Here is a 21,616-nt window from a genome sequence, read left to right on the forward strand (position 1 = left end):
GAGCCTGTGTAGACCCCCTATTACTTAAATGGAAATAGAAGGTTGAAGAAATTGACCGAGCAAAGCGAGAGTGATGCACATGTAGTTTCAAATGCGCGAGCGAAGCGAGCGCGAAATTTTTTTCGGACTCGTACGGAGGTAAAATTTATCCCAAACGTACTTAATTTTTTGTTTGTTGACAAATGCAAAAACGAAGGCACATAGTTTCTGAATACGCGAGCGAAGCGAGCGCGAAATTTTAATTATTTTTATTATAAACTCAGAACCAAAATTACGTACAATGTAGCCCAAACGTACTTAACTTTTAATTTGTTGACAAATGTAAAAACGAGGACATATAGTTTTTGAAAACGCGAGCGAAGCGAGCGGGAAATCTTGATTATGTTTTAAGACTCAGAACTAAAATTTCGTAAAAGGGCTACATTTCAAACCTTCATTTCTTTCTGTTGGACAAGTAAGATGGATAACGTAAGATCGATAACAACGTCCGCGGACTTAACCGGTGGTCCGCGGACCACTTGGAATGCCTCCAGGCACCACCAGCCCACCACCACCAGGACCACTGATCTAAAGCATCCAAAATTTTCGGATATGTTTGTTATATTGCACTCGTAGTTACAGCGTGAGCTTCCCAACGACTGTACGATAGCGACTTCGGAACGCTATCGTTGCCTATTAATTCTTTGCCCAACGATGAGTAGAAGCCGAAAAAAAATTGTATAACAACTGCACAATTGAAAAAAAAAATCACTGCGATCGTACAACAATCTACAGCACTGCGACCAATCAAGTTTAGAGGCGGGGGTGTATGAAGGGTCACTCCCGAACTGCTCGCGCCTTGTGATTTCGGATATATTGTGGATGAATCTCGATAAAATGTAGGTATAAAATGAAACGCCAGCAGAGGATGGAGGCCCCTGGAGAACAGGGGCCCCAAGCACGTGCTTGTTGTGCTTATAGGGTTAATCCGCCACTGTGCCTAGGTAGTCGTTGGCACAATCCGTCAGTCAGGGCTGACAACGCCACCGTAGGCTCTATGGCCCTATAACCTCTACTTGCACCTACGTCGCAATCTAAAAATTAAGGGGTAATTAATTATTAATGTTCTGTTTAAATTTTGCATCTGGTTCTCTATAACATTCCATTGCCTCTACCGCTGCACTTGCAATTTGCAAGCTCTAGTTCTAAGCAGCTAAAATTTTACAAACATGTAATAAATATTACCTCTAAAGTGTTCAGAGTCCTTGGTTTTGTACTGCGCAACAGGAAACAGTTCTCAAAAGTACACTTAATACACTTGTTCGCCCACTAAGTAGAATATGATAGGTACCACAGTCTGGAACCCGTATTACAATAGGTCTATATAAAACGCCTAGAAAGTGTCCAAAAATGTTTTTATAATATAGGTATGTCCTATAAAGATCGTCTGGCAAAAAAAACAGAAGCTACAAGACTAAAACATTACAACTTGTAATTAAGTTGACTCCTGTTGGCAATCCTAATAAAAATTAAATGTCTGTTCTCTTCTATTTCCTGTTACTGGTTAATTCTTAAAAGTAATAAAGTATATTTGATGATTTATAGAAATTCGCTGTCAACAAAGAACTGCAATTTGTGTTCCTACGCCTAAACATAAACCTAAGATGGTACCTACCTAATAAATAAGGTAATGAAATAAAATAAAATTAATAACATTTGGTTTAACATAACTTTAATTTTTTTATATGACTTATCAACTAGGAAGGTATTCTCTAGAACGTCTAGAACACTTGTGCAGTTTAATTCTTTGCACACCATCCAACATAAGACTAATTATTTCATAAACATTTAAATATTATTATTATCATCTCTTTCTCTCTTATAAATTATTTATAAATAAATAAATAAATTATTATCATCTCGCCAAACAAACATAAACCGACTCGTAGGTATTCTTGAAATAAAAAATCATGCAAGCTTAAAAAAACATTTTCCCGCCATTTTCTTTTTTTAACTCTTAGCTTCATCATTTTCCGATAGATCAAAATTGATACGCCTGCACCGAGGAAAGTCGACGCCTTTTATGCGACGTCGCCTTGGAGTCATATTAATGTCTCTTGTTGATAACCCATTTTCAGGTTCCGAATTACTTTTTTCTTCTGATGAAGATTCTGTATCAGGCGTGAGGGCTTCCATTTTAACGTATGGTGTAGCTTTGTAACCTGGAAAAGTCAATTATTTATAATTTGCAGTATGTTAATACGTATTATGAATGTTTCTTGTATAATTACGAGTTGTTTAGGCTGGACTGTAAAATTTTCTTCAAGAAATAATGCTAACGACTTTTTCAAAAAAATATTGTAAGCTGAATCTTTCTTAACATTATAAAATTATTTTGATATTGTCTTCAAGTCTTATTTGCAACTCACCTCTGCGTTGTTCGCCGGTTTGTTTGCCGTTAACAATTTTTAGCAGCTCGACTGAGATAAAATACACTACTTCTTCCATTTTTCTGCCAAGGATAATGATTTTTTTTAACTTTTTTTTTAGACCGGAGTGTATTCGCTGTAGTACGATTGTCACTGGATGGTGTCTATGAACGTAATGATAAAAAAATAGATACGGCTTCCTTTTTAAAGGACCTGTCAGATAATTAGTTAATTACTAGATCCTTAATTGATGTAATTATTATTAATCTGTGATAGGTGATTAGTTAGGTAATTGGGTGTCATAAAACTAATTAACCCCTCTGCTCGACAAGGTTTTGACATATGACTTTACCGTTGATTCGGCGGGATATTTTGAATCGCGACATGGAAGTCAAAAATTTGTACTAACTTTCAACACATGAATTCTAAGTCCGTAATGCCTGATCAGAAGTATTTTAACTATAACTTTAGAGCTCACTTATTTGACAACAACGTGCGAAGGTCAAATGGGGTCAGTTAATTCAGAAAAAGATAAAAATTACGGTGTTTTTAAGTCTATCGAAAAGTTAGGCCTTTCAAATTTGGTGAAAACTTACCAATAAATAATCGCATCACTTTCTCAAACACAACAAAAACGTCATATTTATAACATTTTCAATCCATTGCAACACATTTCGTGCACTTATTTATGTTCAATAACTAAAAAATCAGCACATAAAATATACAATAAAAATGAACAATTTACAAGATCAAAGTCACAGACAAGAAGTAGATTTGGAATAGAGTATTTTTTTTTTTTCAATCAGCGGTGTGCATTCGATACCTAAATCGGATATTTATTATAAATAATCGAATACCAATTTTATATATATATTTTTAATAGCAACTTATTTCAATTTTATTAATTAATTTTAAATTATAGGTTCAATTTGTTTTTGTTGTTAAGAAAAATGATATTTAAGTGTTATGAAAGTTTTTAGCATTAAATTTTTATATGTATTATTTATTTTGGTGTTGCGTCATTCGTAATAATTTTTAACTTTAATTGAATTTTTATTACCTATTACGGAATTTTAATTTATTCTTATATTATTTCTCAACAATTCTAAGATTTTTGTTTCGGCGGAGGGTAAGCCTGGCGTTCTGAAATATAATGCAATTTGTACCTACCAAAGTCATGTACTTATTTGATGATGAGAAACAATAATAATAATTGATTGATTTTAAAGTCACCAAATATTTTTAACCGAATCCCAAAAAAGGAGGTGGTTCTCAATTTGGATGCTTGTTTTTGGTCGAAAGGGGTCCCCATATTTGTTATTAGGTCCAGGATCTGATGATGGAAACCTTGAGAAATCGAGGGCAACTCTCGAAAATTGTAAGCATAGATAAGGTTATAACTTGACACTCAGATGTATGTCTGATAACACTATGAAACAGTAAAGGTTTAGAGCTGACCTGATGATGGAGACGAGAGAAGTTCGGTTGTCGAGTTCCCTCGACCTTCTCTGGTCTCCATCATCAGGTCAGCTCCAAACCTTCACTGTTGCAGAGGCCTCGTAAATACGAATAATATAAGCCCAAACACGAGAAAGTTTATATTCAGTTGTCGAGTTCCCTCGACCTTCACTGGTCTCCATCATCGGGTCAGCTCAAAACCTTCACTGTTGAATAGTGCTACCAGGCAAACACCTGAGTGATAAGATTTCACCCTATGTATTTCTGCAACTTTCGAAAGTCGCCCTCAATTTCTCAAGGTTTCCATCGTCAGATCCTGACCTGATGATAATGGGACCACCTCGGAAGTATACGCTATCAAACAAAAAAAGAATCATCAAAATCGATAAATAAATGGCTGAGTAATCGCGTAACAAACATACAAAAAAAAAACGGTCGAATTGAGAACCTCCGCTTTTTGGGAAGTCGGTTAAAAATAAGTCGGCGGCGGCCATCTTTCCATCTTGGACCAACTTTCGATGAACAGCGAGTAGCACTTCCGACTACCTATTTTCCCTTTCAAACAATAAAATCGTCATAAAATTTTGCGATAACTACACCTAACTACAGCTCTCGTCAAATAGGTTTGCCGCTCAGTTAAAAAGTTGGAAGTAACGAATCGCCATTAAGTTTGGCAGGTCTACAGGAATTCTGCACATAAAACACCCGAAGAAATAAATAAGTCTTCATTTGCCGTCTTCAGAAACCCTAAAAACCGAAGATTTTTTTTATTCCGGCTACAACGTATTTTCTACCACTGATTTTCTAGCTTTTTTTTTTCAAAATAAATTAAGTCATTTTACTTTTCCTAATTTATTTTCAGATTATGATAAGTATACAAAAGTGCAATTTAGTAATATTATAATATCAAATAATATAAAATTATTAAATCGATTCTTTATTTTAACGAATCGGATCATTCGATGCAAAACTTCTATCACCGTCGCCATCTTGTCTATGCGTCTTCAAATTTAAAAAAACAACTAATGTAAACAAACATGGCGAGTTCGATCAGAATTCGCGGTAATTACGATTGGATTTTAAAAAGGTATATTTCTAACGGGATGCTAAATATGAAAGGTTTGAATGCGTAAAAATAATTTAAATTTATTTAATTATTTTATTTAGTACTCACAAATGCGGTTTGATTGGAAAGAAAATAAATATGAGCGTAAACAATTAGGAAAATGTATGACTGATTCGCAGACCCCGATTGGGGTCTAAACCGAGCTTACGGTGACATTGATGTTCAGACCCCGATTGGGGTCCGCTACGGATTTGACGGTTAAGAAAGTATAGCTAACGAGCAACTAATGTAAACATGTTATTCGCAGGCATTAAAAAAAAATATATGTACCTAATGAGATATGTATAAAGTTGTATAAAGAGTTAAATGGAATTGAAGATATCCATTCAGTAAACAACTAAGTGTCTTCTAAAAATACGAATTGTTCCTATTTCCGCGCCCTTATTGCGAACGTTTACCTTTACGCCGTAGATTATAATTTAGTACCTATTGGATTTCGTCATTTGCAAGTTGTATCAAATATATACTGAGATTTTATCATTTATAACAGATTGCACTCGGCTCTTCGCCCTCACTGGTGAACCTGTGACGTACGTAATTCAATGTTTTAGTTTTAGGAAACTGATCTAGCCAAAAGTAAAACTAAATATTACAAAAAACGATTTATTTAAGCTTAAAAATATATACTAACAATATCAATGATATTTTGTCAATCACTAATGACAGATTAAGGCACAACATTCGATTCTTGATTCGGCCAAGTGAAAAGGATTTTACGGAATATAAAAATCTGCCAGAAAGGAGCAGTATGGCTCCACACTGTACAACAGTGTATTTTTAATCAAACCTTACCTATTATCAAGACGATTTCATATCGCGGTGTTCATACATAAATGACCAAATTTAAAATTAAGTAGACATCATCATATTAAATTCCATAATATGCTTAACTAAAAATACTTTGGTATTGTCACAGCTTTATTGAAAAGAATCAAAATAAAGTATCCATAAAAATATGGAAGACAAACTTGTTAAAAAATATTACTTAAAAAATATTTTTTGATTCCTTTCAAATCTACCAAAGTCATAACTTAATTCTACAATTTTAATTTTCTAAGTGAATTATAGTTAAAACATACAAGAATTTCATTGAAAAGAAAATATTTTATATAAAAATATTATCATTTTTAAAATGCAATTAAAGGCACATTTTTGTAACTGGGAACACTTAATGTAATACGACAATGTAATTGAATTACTAAAAAAAAACATCAGTTGAAAATACATTAGGTATGGAAACGATTTTATTCCTGTACATTTAATTGATACAGAACTTAAACCTCGCTTTTAATATCCAATGTTTCTTAGATTAACAGAATTCCGGACTATTGTCACCACCCCATGGTTTCAAGATTAAGCGATTTAAATATTTGTCATAACATCTGCCAATGATTTTGTCCATAGGGTTGGCTGATCTTACTAACAGAATTAAGAAATAACACACAATTAACAAAAAAAGATTCCATCAGAATTGAGGTAAAAATTAACTAAAAATCAGATTCCATAATTGTTTAAAAAATTTTATTCTAAAGAACAAGTTGAAGAATTTTTAAAAAAGTATATTTTGCGCTTATACCCCATCAATAAAAGGCCACTACAGGGTATAAATCACAAAACATTTGCGGCAGCGCAATTTTATGTACGTTGATTTTCAAGCAATATATGAATTACTTTTATAAACAATTTTTATTGTTGATTTAGACATATAATTTATCAGTCTTATATAACAATTATAGAATCTGTTACATCATTTTCAATCTTATAAAAACCACATTACTATAAACAATAGGAATTACAAGACATCTTGTAACTGGCCTTGAACATATTTCAAGCAAGACGAAATTTCTTCACTGTCTGCAACCATACCCTGAAGTTTTTCTTGTATGTCAGCCAGCACATCTTTTTGCATGTTACCTTTCTTTAGCGCCGTCATGCAAAAAGTAGTAAGGGCTTTAAAACATTGTTTCCGTTGTGCATTGTGCGGCTGGTTGTCCCAAACGGGAGTAGCTTTCACATAGCTCCAAGCTAGAAACACATACTGGATAACAGACTCCCAATGCTGGGATTCTACCAAGACCTTTCCTTGATCGACGACAGACTTTTTAAACGCTGCCAAATGAGTGGACACTCGAGAGTATGCAGGGGAGTCAGTTTTAGAGGTGAGGCGTGAAGTTGGGAGACTCTTAAAGATATTACTCTTCAGGTAACTCAATCTCTCTTCAAGAGGTGTCAGGTCAGGCGCTGGCATCTCACTCCTGATCTCCTGTTCAATTTCAGGATGTTTGTAAGTGATTGTTTTAATCATGTGAATGAGTTGAGTAGGGCTCAAACCTTTGAGGGCAGTATCAATTGGACCTTTGAACTCAGAGTTTAATGTCCTTTCCAGCCTACATCTTTTCATGGGTGGGGTACTTTTAATGGGGCTTGTTATTTTGAATTTCTGTGGGGTACTGATGTCTGAGAAGTCTATTTTCTCAGGAGTGAGGGGAATGCGTTCTGTGTCGAGCATGAGGCGCTTGCGTGGGGTAGAGCGGAGTGTGACGCCAAGTTTGAGAGGGGATAAATGGTTATCTTTGGGCGGCGTGCGTATGGTGGAGTGAAACGACGAGTTTCGCTTCAGATCGATGTCCGGAGACCATGTTACTGGCAGACGTTTGCGGCCTGTAACAGAAAATTCGCTAGAAAGTATTTTGTCACATTATTATTTTCGAAATAGCTACAGCCGGCGGCTTCGCTCGCGTGGTGAGTTGATAGAAAGTAGCCTGTGTTAATCCAGGGTTTCACCTAATTTACCACATTTCAACCAAGTTGGTCCAGTGCTTTTATAATATTAGTAGGATAAGTATGTCCAGAAGTGAAAAAAAAAAAAAAAGTCGTGGTGGCCTAGTGGGCAAAGAACCAACCTCTCAAGTATGACGGCGCGGCTTCGATTCCAGGTCAGACAAGTACCAATGCAACGTTTCTAAGTTTGTATGTACTTTCTAAGTATATCTTAGACACCAAAGACTGTATGAATGAATGAATGAATGAATGAATGAATGAATGAATGAATGAATGAATGAATGAATATCATTTATTTCTAAGTATATGGTACATTGAGGTTTTACATTGAATATAGTTTCACATACACTACCATTGCTGGTGTAGAAATATTTAGTTAACCATGCTTTAAAAAGAAAGAAAAAAGTAATTATAAAAATGTCAAGTAAATTGAATCACAAAAAAAAAATAATGTATAAGTAAGTATATGATAGTAATTAGAAGTAGGTAACAATATTATTTGCGTCAAAATGGTAAAATATTAATTATAATGTTAAAAAGCTAAATACAGTGTCAATACTTATGTCAAAAACGTACTCTCACAATGCTAAACTATACTGTGTTTCGGATGGCACGTTAAACTGTAGGTCCCGGCTGTCATTGAACATCCTTGGCAGTCGTTACGGGTAGTCAGAAGCCAGTAAGTCTGACACCAGTCTAACCAAGGGGTATCAGGTTGCCCGGGTAACTGGATTGAGGAGGTCAGATAGGCAGTCGCTTCTTGTAAAGCACTAGTACTCAGCTGAATCCGGTTAGACTGGAAGCCGACCTCAACATAGTTGGGAAAAGGCTCGGAGGATGATGATGAAGTATGTCCAGAAGTATTTCTACTGCTTCTAAGTCTACAAGTACCTATTTTCGTTTCACAATAGACTCAAAAAATAAATTTACCTGTACTTAATCAATTGAAACATGGTTTTTAGCAGAATTATGTTTGTTAAATACTTATTTGTAAAAAAAGTCCTGTCAAGATTGAAGTGACAAAATGAATGTAAACATTATTCACAATCAAGTATGAAAAAATAAAACTAAGTCCACATCAAATTTGCATACACAGAAATGGATAGGCTATACTTGAGCAAATTTTGAGCAGTATTTGGTAAACTTGTTTTGGTCTAAAGGTTATCTTGATAGTATTGTATGTTTTACATAAATACATATTAAACAAATAAACTACTTCAATTAACTAATTGTTCTTATTGTATTTACTTTGATTTTTGACTTGACTCCATCTTATTTTTAAACTGAGTTTTAAAATTAAAAGTTATATCAAGACTGTTAGATAAGAAACGTGCCTATTCAAATGGAGTATAGATATTATTAGGTATGTTATCTCATCACTGTATGCCAAAGAGAACGTAAAGTGCTAGTTGGAAACAAGCTACCTGCATGAGCTGCTACCAGGGCGACTGAATATTGTTTTCTTGTACAGACATAGAAACTACTAGATTGCACATACTTGATGTCTGCAGTCGCAGTCGAAAGCTCGCTTCCGAAACATACCTTTACTCTGTCATGAGATTATGCAGTTCAACCAAAATAGTCAAAATCTTGTTAGATGAAAAATTTCCTGAGATGATTATGACTTTGAGTTTATTCCCTGGAATAATTAAAACTCCGTCCATATCCAGACAAAACTGCAGGCTTACTTATATATTTTTTTTAAGAATAATAGTTTATACCTCTCTGCTGTATAAGCAGTTCGTCAGGCGATGGCGCCGGACTCAGGTACCCAGCAGGCAGGGCGGGGGAGCGCTCCCGGATGTTCGTGACCGGCTGGAGCGGGGTGACGCGGAGACGATCCAGCCGGACCGGGATCTCAGCGAGCGCCGCGCGGGTGCGACGCCCACCTTCTGGTGTCACCGCGCCCTCCATTGGCGCTGAAACTATATACAAACTCTTTTTTAACACCAAACTAATGATATATTGCTGCTGTTGAGTGGAGTGGTGACATGTGGCCAGTAAAAAGTCGGCATTCATCATATTAGTCGATGTAGTAAGTAGGGCAAGTTTAATCATGACATGCTTTTTATTGAGGTCAAACAGAAGAAAATAAAGTTCTCTTTTTATTAGATATCGGTTTCCGTCCATACCAAACCCAAAACACAATCATTTCATATCTATTTAGAGCAAATCCTAAAAAGTAAACAGGCATAAACCAGCGCAGAGTTCAACTTTGAAAAGTGAACTTGATGTGGCAAAAAATGGATTAATACTGAAAACAAACTCTACTAAATCGTAATGCGGCCTGGATTATCGTATATTCTGCAACTTAAAACTCATAATTCAAAGTTTATTTAGCTATTTGTAAGCAATAACTTATAACGAAATAGCTTCACAACGACGCTTTTGATTTCGGCAAGATCACAAAAATCAAGAAAACAAAGTACTTTTAAATGCATTACCTCTGTTTTATATATTTATGTATAAGGTCCAAGCGAGGTTTCACGTGCGTAGTTAACTTTTGCAGCGATTAAACAAAATAAAAATAATAATGAAATTGGCGCAAAAATTGACAACCAAACCAGCTTCCACAAGCAAAGCACAACGGTTTTTTATTTTTTAATTCAATGTTGCCACAATTAAATCAACATAAGGCACCCTCTAGACTTACAATACCATTTTGTGATATTACAAGAAAAACAATTATTATGCAATAAAAATAAAACTTTTTTGCCCAACTTCGTAATATTGCGTAATTGAATAGACTATCGGTGACGCCTGGTGGTGGTGGTTGACGGTTGTGGACCGGATGCAATTGCGTTAAAATTTTTATCGTACCGCAATATAGTGCAATTATATTGAGTACCTTAGATAAAAAAATTTTGGTGCCCATAAGCCAACTTCTTGGCTAGAAATGTCTTCTGAAATAAAAAAATATTCTGTCGCTGTGTAAAAAATTACACTGTTGTTTATGGCTTGAATAATAATAATTTCATTCATCAATCACAATCTACTATTTATTTCATTCACTCATCGAGTGTCGTAAAAATGTCGTGATATTTATTATTTCTTGTCAAAATCATGCACGGCAAAAAATTCGATAAAAGAAAGTGGATGTTAATAGTTTTAATTGACAGAAATTTGTGCAATGTTTTGCACCTGTTAATGTAGAAAGTGTTCTTGATGATCGTGCGAATTTATATTTAAAATAAACATTTCTCTAGAATCGGGAAAGATATGAAATGTATACTATTGTTGTGATCCCGAGTGTAAAGTTGCTGTTTTGATTGTGTTTCTTTTAGTTTTGAGTTCGAGGTGTAATCTAGTCTTGTAATTTGTGGAAGGGCAGGTGGGAAGTAGGTCGAATTAGACGAGGTGGCGTAAACAAAGTGAGCCGGTGCATCGTATGTTCTAGATTTAAATGGCACGATTAGGTTTGCTTGAGGGTCACTAAGGACGATGGAGAGGTTGTCTCATGACCTGAACCTGGCTTTGGAGGAGAGTAACTGTGGTCGGCAGGAGCGGAGGAAGCTCGGCCTCCGTCGACGGACCAGATCCGCCGGAAACCTACGTGAGTACCTTGACTCTAAGTCATTCAAGGTTTTTTCATAAAGAATTTGTTCTTTCTTAAACATTTTGCTCTGCACCTGGTATTTTTTATAAAGGCTCAATGAGATTCTTGGCTTACTTAAAAGGCAGTTTGTGTTATTTTTACAAAAGACAATGCAATCAAAGAGTTCTTTAAACACACTATTTTGATACCAGTACAATCATTTTAAAATTGTGCCAAATATTTGAATTTGTGCCAAGCCTTTGTACAATTACTAACTTTTGCATTGTAGTAATGAAACTAATCAGTAATTTAAACCTGTTTGAAAAATATTTGAGTTTATACAATGATAATAGAAAGTTTAAATTCAGAAATAAATTATTGTTTTTGAATAATAAAAAAACTACCTGTAGCAAGTAAACTTTCAATCAAAAGAGTTCCTAAAGTCACTTGTTAATCCCGTTTTTCATGTTGAAGTCTGAATCACTAAATGAACACATTTGGTTTCTTATTCATTAGGTTTGTGAAGGAAAATAAATGATTAAGTAAATAAAAGTCTTTACTTCCTTTTTCTGATTTCAAAAGAATATTTAAGTTCTCTAGCAAAACAGGGTTTTTTATTTCCTTACTAGATATTTTTTTATTTTTGAGAACATACCCAGAGACAACTAACATCTAACTGTCTCAAACTGTATGGCAATGTCAAAGTCAAGTCTATAAATGTAAACAATATCTTATAGCAGCCGCAGTGACTGTAAGCCTAGTTGAAGATGGCAGCTCCAGCAGTCCACCACAAGCCCCGCTCATCACCCAGCCACTGTCAGACTCTGATGACCCTCACCTCAGCTTACACAAGTCCAGCCTTAAGTCTCGACATTACTGTCAGATTGGCAACTTTGAGTCAGACTCGTTCAATGAAAACTTCTCTCCCACAAGGCCGGCTAATGCTAGGAGGAAAAGGAAGTATAAGAAAATGCCAGTGGAGTACACGGATGGCAAGAGGACACCGCCTATTGAGATTTTGAGTGTTACTACTGAGGTAAGTGATATTTAACAAGAATTTTATAAGTTTATTTATTTATTGTCATGTTTCACAATTAAGGGTTTCAGAAGTAGTTATTGACCGTCTCTTTCACTTAAAAGTATTTTTATGGAAAATGCATGACAGTTATTTGATTTATAATTTGATCTCTGAATTTAATATACCAAAAAATAGTAGTAGTAAACCGATAAAAAATTACGAAAGGAAAATTTTAAGCAAACTTAACAGAAAAATTACTAAAATGAGTAACATCAACATGGAACATGTTTTGAAAATGGTGTTTATTTTTCAGCCCAATGCATTGCCTGCCACAATAATCCTTCAGAGCCAAGTGCTGTCCCCGGCTATACATGTAAATAAACACAAGACAATCACAAAACCTGACAGGTTAGTGTTAACTGTTTGTTGTATATTATCTGAAGTAATATTATCGTGATTATGCTATCAACTCGCAAATTCGTTGGAGAAAACCCTTCGTCGATTTTTTTAAATTTAAATGGTAACATCTAACTTTAATTACTATTTAAAAATATGACGTATTTTTAAATTTGGAAGTTGGAGTTACTGAAATTATCGAATTGGGTCATTCTAAGTTAAGAGGTAATTCGTTGTATGAAATGGCGGCACGAGTTTTTTTTTATATATTTTTACTTAAGTATACATTTTTAAATGTAAACGGCTACGTTGAAAACGTTTACAAAGGGGCCAGTCAATTTTTTGGGTTTATCTCGTTTTATAAGTGACCAGGGGAAATACACAATACAGGGGAGAGACAAGGTGTACAGGGGAAGATACTTCATGAACAGGGAAGAGATAAAAAATATAACAAGGTTAATTTTAAGAATCATCTTTATTTATTTTAATTATGAATTATTTATAATCAGACTTTTCATTTCTTAGCAGTCTTATGTGCTAGGTACAAAACATGAAAAACAATAATAAAAAGAAACAAAAACAAAAAATTCTCTTTTGAATAACAGTAACTTGAAATATGGAGAGAAAAAGCAAAAATTCGTAGAAGACGTTTAGCACTCCAAGATATAAGTAATGCTTTTGTAACACCACCATGTTCAGATAATGAAGGCCCACCGCCTCCTCAAAATATAAACAGGCGAACGCAGGCAGCACAGCAAAAGTCAACTTTTTTTTTAACGACGTCAAAAAGCATCAAAAGTCGCAGGCCTTTTATGTGCCAGGGCCGCGGTATCTCTTTTGAACAACCCGCAGCCCTGGCAGGCCTTGGCCCTACTGGGCCCCGCTGGGGATGCTGACATCTCTTTGAGGAGCACGTGGAACAACGCGCGCCGCTGACACGGGTCTGTTGTCTAAAAATAGACATGAGCGATGAGCCACCCGAACTCACCGCTCACAGACCTACGCCTACGGTGGCCGGGAGTCGTCTCGCGACACCCGGCGCCCGTGGTGTCTACCTGCTCCAGCGCGGCGGCCGGGATGAGAGGTGCGAAACAGTCATGCTCGAGAAGGAGGCGACGGCATCCCATTCCCTCTCGCCCCGGACCATGGCCTGAACCAGGGCCGGACGCGAGAGGTCGCCGCCGCCTAAAGCCTCGACGAGGACCCGGCGGTGCCCTTCCCACGCAGGGCACTCCTGGACTGTATGGTCCACCGTGTCCTCGGGGCTGTCCGCACAGTGGTGACACCCAGGCGCCTCCTCACGACCGATTCGATGCAGGTACCTCTCGAAACAACCGTGTCCAGTGAGGACCTGCGTCATGCGGTACGTGAGGGCGCCGTGACTCCTCCCGAGCCACTCCTCAAAGAGGGGACTTACCGCCACTATGGTGGCGTGCCCTGCACTGGGTTGCGACAGTCGTTCCCTCCAGGCCACCATGAGATCGCGCCGGAGCTCCGCCCGCTGCTCGACAACTTGCCGCGGCAACGGAGTTCCCTCCCGGCCCTCCTGAGCCTCCTCGCGCCAGTAGTACAGGCGCAAGAAGACTCTCGCCTCCAGATCCCACGGTGGCAGTCTGGCAGTAGGCCAGCTGCTTCGCGGGAGATCGTGCAGCTAAAGTCCACTCGAGCAAGAAAAGCAAGAAACCTGAAAATAAAAAAACAAGCGGAAGAAATAGATCCACTTAAATCTGTGCAGTCCAACGCTACAAAAAAAAACAAGTACAACGATGAAATACTTATCCGGGTCATTTTTAATTCTTTGATATCGTAATCGTTTGCTATCCTCTTCTTTTCAAGCCATTTTTCTGTAAATAAAACGTAATATTGTATTGTAAAGCTAAAATAAGCATAACGCCAAGTAAAGGATTAGAGAAAACTAGAAGTATTAATGGAAACGCGTAAAAATGTATCTCCCCTGGACATTAAGTATCTCCCCTGCCATCAAAAGAGCCAGGGGAAATACGCCAGGGGAGATACATTTTCGATAGAAATCTAAAATAGCCGTAAAAGTATTTCGCGCACGTCATTCACACACAAACATAACAATGTACACACTATTCATAGTAAATATTGAAGTATATGTTAGTATTTTAACAAAAAATTGCAATGTAAAACTTACCAGAGGAAAGACTGCATTCACATAACTCTTCTGCACCCAGCGAGTAGCGTGAACGAAATGGCCGACAATAAAGGCGGCGCAGTTGCTTATGCGCCGTTTGCTGCTAACTTCACGTTACACACTATGCATTCAAGGTCACAACTTCTACAGACTAGGAGAGCAAAACTGATTTTTGAACGAAAACAAAAGACCAGGGGACGAGACACGAAACTCGGTGGACAAATTTCGGTGTTCATATTTTTTTTAAAGAATTGAAATAAAAGCACTTTTACTTGTAAGATACTATTACTAAGTTTACTGTCCCTATAAAATTAAAGAGTTTATAATAATTATTGAATTTTAATACATTCATAATTACTGATTTACAAATAAAGTCGGTTGGGGGACAGACCAGGGGAGAGACATTTTTCATATATTAGAGCTTATTGTGACTTAATTACGTACATTTCTGCAATAAATTTGAGTGACCACATAGGAAACATTTAGTTTTAAGTGATAAATAGGTTATTTGTAAAGTTTATTGAAAAAAAATGTATTTTTTTGTTGTTGCCGTCGAAAGTACTTCTTAACTTAGAATGACCCAATTAGGTTTAATAAGTTTAAGTTAAAAAAAAATCCGCCTTTCTGGAAAGTTGGTAAAAAATACGAGTAACACACTAAAAAGTTAATAACTTTAAATTGCTATAGGAATCTTAAATTAATTATGATATTCTTGAACCTACTCTTCTGCTCTTTAAAAACAAATCAAATTAGACATCAAGTTCCCAGCATTGTGTACACTGTTTTGGGATATAATATTTGTATCGTTTCATATGCCGATATTTACGATACATGCTATAATCTTAGGAAAACTGTTACTAATTCGCTATGTGTTGGCTTATTAGCTGTTTTTTCAGAAATGCGTTCTGTGGCAAAAGGAAATGGTCTCACCGGGACAAGGGCGATGTTTGTGAAATGAGAGAGAGGTCCTTCAGTGGGGGTTGCTCATCGAAATCAGCATATTTCTCTAAAAACGACTTTAAATCAAGGAAATACGACACAGACCTACCTAAAAAGGAACCGGTGCTACAGCCAGGCAAAATTGTACTTAAATCTCAGAACGCAGAAGGCACAAAATCGACTGTACCTACAAACACGCCCTCATTACCAGGAAGTTCGAGTTTCAACTTTGTTTATAAAAATACTTCTAAAAACGGCACGCCTACGCTGTCGAAGTTGACGGGCTACAAAATAACAACAGACCTCCCGCCCTTCTTTAACCCCACCACGAGTACAGGAAAGAACAGTTTCGACGGAAAATATCACAGAAAGTTTAAAATGTTGAACAAGACACACCCTCCTTCGCTAAGAAATCCTTTATTGTTTGACGACTCTAACAGCGGGATGGATTGCGCAGGAAACGAATCAAGCTCTTTGAGCAGTAGTGATTCTGATGGAGTTGTGACAAATGATAGTGACAGAGAAGGAGATGACGAACTCACAGACTGGCCTGGTATTGAAGAGCTGAAAGTATTCAATAAAAGCCTCACGTTTAAATCATCGAAATCAGTGAATAACAATTCTCCTAAATCTGCCAGTAACATGCCACCGCCGAAACGTTTGAAAAAAGAAAAGTTGCTTGTGAAAGGTGGATGGGCTAGTTGCAAAAACAGGTTCAAGAAGAAACGGGCTAAAGTGGACTCAGGGAACGATGACGACGCTATGATGTCCGACTCTAAAACCGTGGTCGATTTAGAAGACGAGGCTGTCTCTAAAGACAGCAGAGACATCCTGCAGCCGCATTCGTCCTTCAGCAGTTTCAGTGATATAAAAAACGCGGGTGTTTCTGGACAAAACGCGAATGAGTCGTTTTTTCAGTCCTTTCAGGCCTTTCAAGAGAAATCGGGGAAACAGGATGAATCGTTCAACCAGACGCCACGCACGAATTTTTCTCTACAGAAAACATCGTCGAGTGACTTGAATTTGAGTGAAAAGTCTCCGCAGAGCGACCATTATTATAGTGAACATTCTATGGGGAATGCTGTTGTGACGGAAGTGAGGGAAATACGAGCTGGCTGTCGCAGGATAAGGGACGAAAGGCCGGGGTTTTTGATCCTGAGTGCTGCTAATGAACAGCTTTCGAAGTTCCTCCAAGACTCTTGTCAGACTGAACTCAAGCTGCCAAGCCTCAATGATCCTGAGGAAAAGGAGAAATTGGAGTCGCTGGCTAAGCTGTACTCCTTGGAACTCCAAGTGGAAATGGGCCGACCGGTTCTGAGGAAAACCAGGTGACTATAATACGTCTGTTTGTATAACAGGTAAAATAAATTTCTTACATTTTGAATGGTGTTGCATAGAAACTGGTGTTGGTTTTTATTAACATTAAATTGGTACAGAATGTTGCATGCTAAATGGATCATGCACTTAAATGTAGTACAATCTGATTCAGCCTTAGTACTTGAAATGGTCGATATTGTTAAGCATGTTTGGCCATTGAAACGATAAGATAATATGAAGTATGCACAGTTAAAATAATAATAACACCTAAAGACCTTTCCTATTTCATATAAATTTCACGACCGTAAAACCTACGCCGTCTTACCACAAAAACTTTTTAACGTCAGTTTAAGACTTGTCTAAAAAAATGACAAATTATGACGTTGACATATGGTTCATTTTGCAGCCACAAATTTTTTAGACAAGTGTAAAGCAGGGGTTAAAGTTTTTGTAGTAAGGCCATCTGAATCCTGACATAAATTTTCTCTGTTACAGCAACACAATGCAAGCTATTCGCGTCGAACATTCCTACCACAACTTCCCGTCTGACCACAAGCGTCGTTGCTATGGCGACGACACCGACACCAGCCTGTCTCTGAGCGACCAGAACTCCGTAAACTCCATCAATGACCTTGAAGACATCCAGGACACTCCGCAAAGACTCGACATGACTCCACTAGACTTGGTAGATACATTCTCACATACTTTAGTCGATAAGTCACTTTTACACCCCGGCGAGATTGATTGAACTCGTTGAAAATTACAGTTGATATTGAATTGACTATTATGCGAATTACGATTTACGTTATAACTTTACGTTTTCATAATTTAATCGCGAAAGTTTATTAGAATTACCCCTTTTTAACATCGAATATTGCGTAAAGTAAACTTCAACTACCGCGTTATCTATACGTTAGAAAATACTAGCGCGACTAAACGGTTAATTCGATATAGAGGTCTGTAATTAGTATGTTGTTCTCACTAAATGAAAAAGGTAACAGAATACCTAAGAGATTTGACATACAAATTCAAGAGATATAACGTTGAGCGTGTTAAAAAAATACTATTTATAACTGTTTCTTATATTTTTAACGACTGTTTATTTAAGGCTGTTTCTTTAACTTGCGTCAATGTCAGCGTAAAGAAAGGACATAGTAGAGAAAGGTTTAATTTGTTTATGATCAATGCCGAAAAGTTTATTAAAGGCTAATTATTTTTGAGCCTCGAAAACAATAACAAAATATCAAAAGTTGTTTAGACACAGGCGCGCAACCTTATGGCTTTCAGTTTGTTTTTGTTTTACGAAGAATAAAAGGTCTTTTGAAACATCAAGAAGCCATATTGTAGCCAACTTTTCACAATACAACGCAAGAGGTTTATGTAAGTCACGTGTATCTTAAGGAAAGTTCTGGAAAAATCTCTCATTTTGAATAGAAGTCACGTGAACTCATTTGCGAAATCCGAAAATCACGTGATTCCGTCCTGAGACGCGCAAGTGAAAGGAAAAATGTTTCTTTAACTTTAGCGTTTAGAGTATATTTTTTCTCTTTAAAATATTATGTTGCGACATATCTATCTTATTTGCTCATTCCTTTTGTCTATAATTAAGTTTTACGGTTTTAATGTCTCCTTTGATTTGTAATCTTGTCGGTACTTCCGAATTTTAGTTTTAAATTTTAGTTTAGGGACCAGCGCTATGTATTGTTGGCGTTTATTTTTAAAGATAACCATCAGTCAAAAGTTCTAGTTAAAATGCGTGAATTCTTAAATAGTTTTAAGTGACATTGGATGAATCGGCAACTTAATACTAAAACATGATGTATCATATATATATTTTTCCACAAAGTTAGTTTAGGTAAACAATGCACACAGGGGTGTTAGGATTGGATCGATCCATACTTCGAGGGACACCCCAGGGACATCTCTTACTTTATTTTGTATGTATTTCTGTATATTTTGGTATGACAAAATTTGCCATGATATAGCAAGAGTATGACTTGAAACTGAGGCAGTTTGGTAAATCTTGCCTAAAATCTAGGATAGGCCTGGATTTGCCCCAATTAGGCTTTAGCCTATGTGATCTGTTAGAACTAAATAATATTTAATTAGCATTTATATGTTTATAAAAGATATTCAATATTCATTCATAAAATAAATATTTAATAATTTTAGTTAAATCCATGGACACTTTACGTATTGTTTTTCTTAGGAATAGTATGTGTTTCGTAGGAACTTAAAGCCTAGTAAGCTTAATTACCCCACAAATACTTATTAAGTGCATTTGAACGTAAAATCATTTTATGTAATATTTGCGGATATGTTTTTTTAATGTAAGTCATTTTGTTAAGGATTGTAATAAATTTATAGATGGACAATTTATTTTTCAAAATTCCCCGCTGGCACGGGTAGTCAGCTCTTATGAGTACAAATTGACTCTAGAGCAATTTCGAGTAATAGTCTATTTTATGATAATGATTAGCACATTATGGCGTGTTTTCAATGGTGTAGTCCAGTAGGTACACCATTTCCAAATTATATCCAATTTGCTTGGTAAAGTAATTATCCTTTGCCGGTCTTGGAGTCCCACCAGTGGGAATACGGCCTTAATTTATTTTGAAATTTAAAAATTGGATTTCTTTGCGCTTTTTGGTCATCCGATTTGTATTTATAGTGTTTATATTACACGTTACTTGTGTCCTAGATTTTATTATGATACGTTGATTTCATTCGAGTCTATGTATCGTTACAAAATATATGATGGTCATAATTTGATTTGTTTTGTTAAAATGTACTGTATGTATATAGTTTACAAGTTAAAGTGCATGAAACGACAATATAAAGCCTCGTACTTAATATAAAAATTACAATTGCTTTCGTAGACATAAAACACAGAATGATTCAGTAAACTCATATTCATATATGTTGATGTTTATCTTTACTATATATACAGTGTTACTATTTATATACCGCAGTAACGCTGAAGCGTAAGATAGTTTAAGACAGACTTCGAAACATATATTAAATTGTTTCTGTAGTTATTACAGAAACAGTCTGTACTGATGATGAATAGATAATGTGAAGGTGTACTAATAATGTATCTTTAAAAATTAACCCTATGTTTGGGTTAAAATAGGGCATGGTAAAAGTTTTACTGAAACATGCTCTGGAACTATTACACGATTTGATATGTAAAAATGTAAAAATAATTTGAATAAATTTATATTAAAGTGAAAACATAAAACTGTATCATCAATCATAAATAAGAAAGATAAAAATTATAACTGTTGAAAAATTCTTACCTTTATAAAAAAAGCTTAGGAAATCACTGTAGATCATAATTAACTTTTTTACTGTTTAATGATAAATGTATGGTCGAGAATCGGATGCCAAATGCGCAAGAGATAATATAACTATCGATGCCATATGTTGTAATCATAACTAACTGTCGAAAGAATTTGTAACTTACTGTCCAACGTATTAATAATTTTAAAAAAGTATGGTCGACTTCAATTTGTGTAAATCGGTTGAAAAGACCACCAAAGTATTAAAAAAAATAAAACATTTTTAATAATGTAAAAAAAAAAACTATGATTTACCTTTGTGCATGTGTACCTATGTGTCAAAAATATTAAATAATACGCTGTAAAATTAAATAAATAAAGTTATTAGTTACTGGTTCTTTCGGCAGTCAATGTCTGTTTGTATATTAAAATGGCGACTCGATCGCTCCAAAACCTAATTTTAACTGAAATTTCAAGACTACTTAGGCCTCGATCCCACTGGCGTGTTAAAAGCATTGCTGTTGATGCTTGCTTGATTCAACACTCGTAGGACGTCAGTGGAATAGCGGTCTAGGCCTAAGTTCACTGACAATATAAACATCCGTATTCCTTAAAACAACTGTTCTATGAATTAATATAGGTAATTATCCAATAAATAGCTAATATTATAAATCTATACTAATATTATAAAGAGGAAAACTTTGTTTGTTTGGTTGTAATGGATAAATTCAAAAACTACTAGACCGATTTTAAATATTCTTTCACCATTAGAAAGCTATATTATCTGCGAGTAACATAGGCTATATTTTATCCCGGTGCGGGCAGTGGCTCCCACGGGACGCGGGTGACACTGCGGGAAAACGGCTAGTCATTAATAAAATGAAAAGTATACAGCTTGTATTGTTCTATTGATAAAATATATGTATTATCTGTGGATTTGTTGAAGCAGTCGATACTTGAGCAGGGTTTTTCTAAGGGTGCGTCCACATCTTTTTAATTCTATAAAAAATAATAACGGTGCCTGTTTATGATAAGTGTTTATCTCATTGTTGGTGAACTTGGGCCGTAGTTGTATGTATTTTTTTGTCATAAACGTTGTAACTTCATACACATTGGTCCCTTTGTTCCCACTAGTTCTACTGAACACTTTTGCGGTAGAACTAATGGGAATTAATTGTCTCACTTGTCCTGCGATGTTA

At 35.9% G+C, this 21,616-nt stretch overlaps 2 protein-coding genes across 5 annotated transcripts; one reads left to right on the forward strand and one right to left on the reverse strand.

The window, feature by feature from the left end:
- Positions 1-5,581: 5,581 nt before the first annotated feature.
- On the reverse strand, positions 5,582-10,375 carry LOC124636437. The gene is made up of 3 exons (XM_047172528.1): positions 10,218-10,375; positions 9,495-9,698; positions 5,582-7,653 (listed from the first exon to the last, which is right to left on the reverse strand). Exons 2-3 carry the CDS (start codon positions 9,685-9,687, stop codon positions 6,785-6,787), a joined length of 1,062 nt encoding a protein of 353 aa, XP_047028484.1. The 5' UTR covers positions 9,688-9,698; positions 10,218-10,375; the 3' UTR covers positions 5,582-6,784.
- A 400-nt stretch (positions 10,376-10,775) lies between these two features.
- On the forward strand, positions 10,776-19,938 carry LOC124636325. 4 transcript variants are annotated; one of them, XM_047172372.1, is made up of 5 exons: positions 10,776-11,326; positions 12,046-12,344; positions 12,640-12,734; positions 15,765-17,147; positions 17,632-19,938. In XM_047172372.1, exons 1-5 carry the CDS (start codon positions 11,215-11,217, stop codon positions 17,882-17,884), a joined length of 2,142 nt encoding a protein of 713 aa, XP_047028328.1. In that variant the 5' UTR covers positions 10,776-11,214; the 3' UTR covers positions 17,885-19,938. The 4 variants fall into 4 exon arrangements, with proteins under 4 accessions (XP_047028328.1, XP_047028332.1, XP_047028331.1 ...); XM_047172376.1 differs by having other exon boundaries at positions 15,777-17,147; XM_047172375.1 differs by having other exon boundaries at positions 12,049-12,344.
- The last annotated feature ends 1,678 nt before the right edge of the window (positions 19,939-21,616 follow it).

The sequence above is a fragment of the Helicoverpa zea genome, chromosome 14 (genome assembly GCF_022581195.2).
Source record: "Helicoverpa zea isolate HzStark_Cry1AcR chromosome 14, ilHelZeax1.1, whole genome shotgun sequence".
NCBI classification, from domain to species: Eukaryota; Metazoa; Arthropoda; class Insecta; order Lepidoptera; family Noctuidae; genus Helicoverpa; species Helicoverpa zea.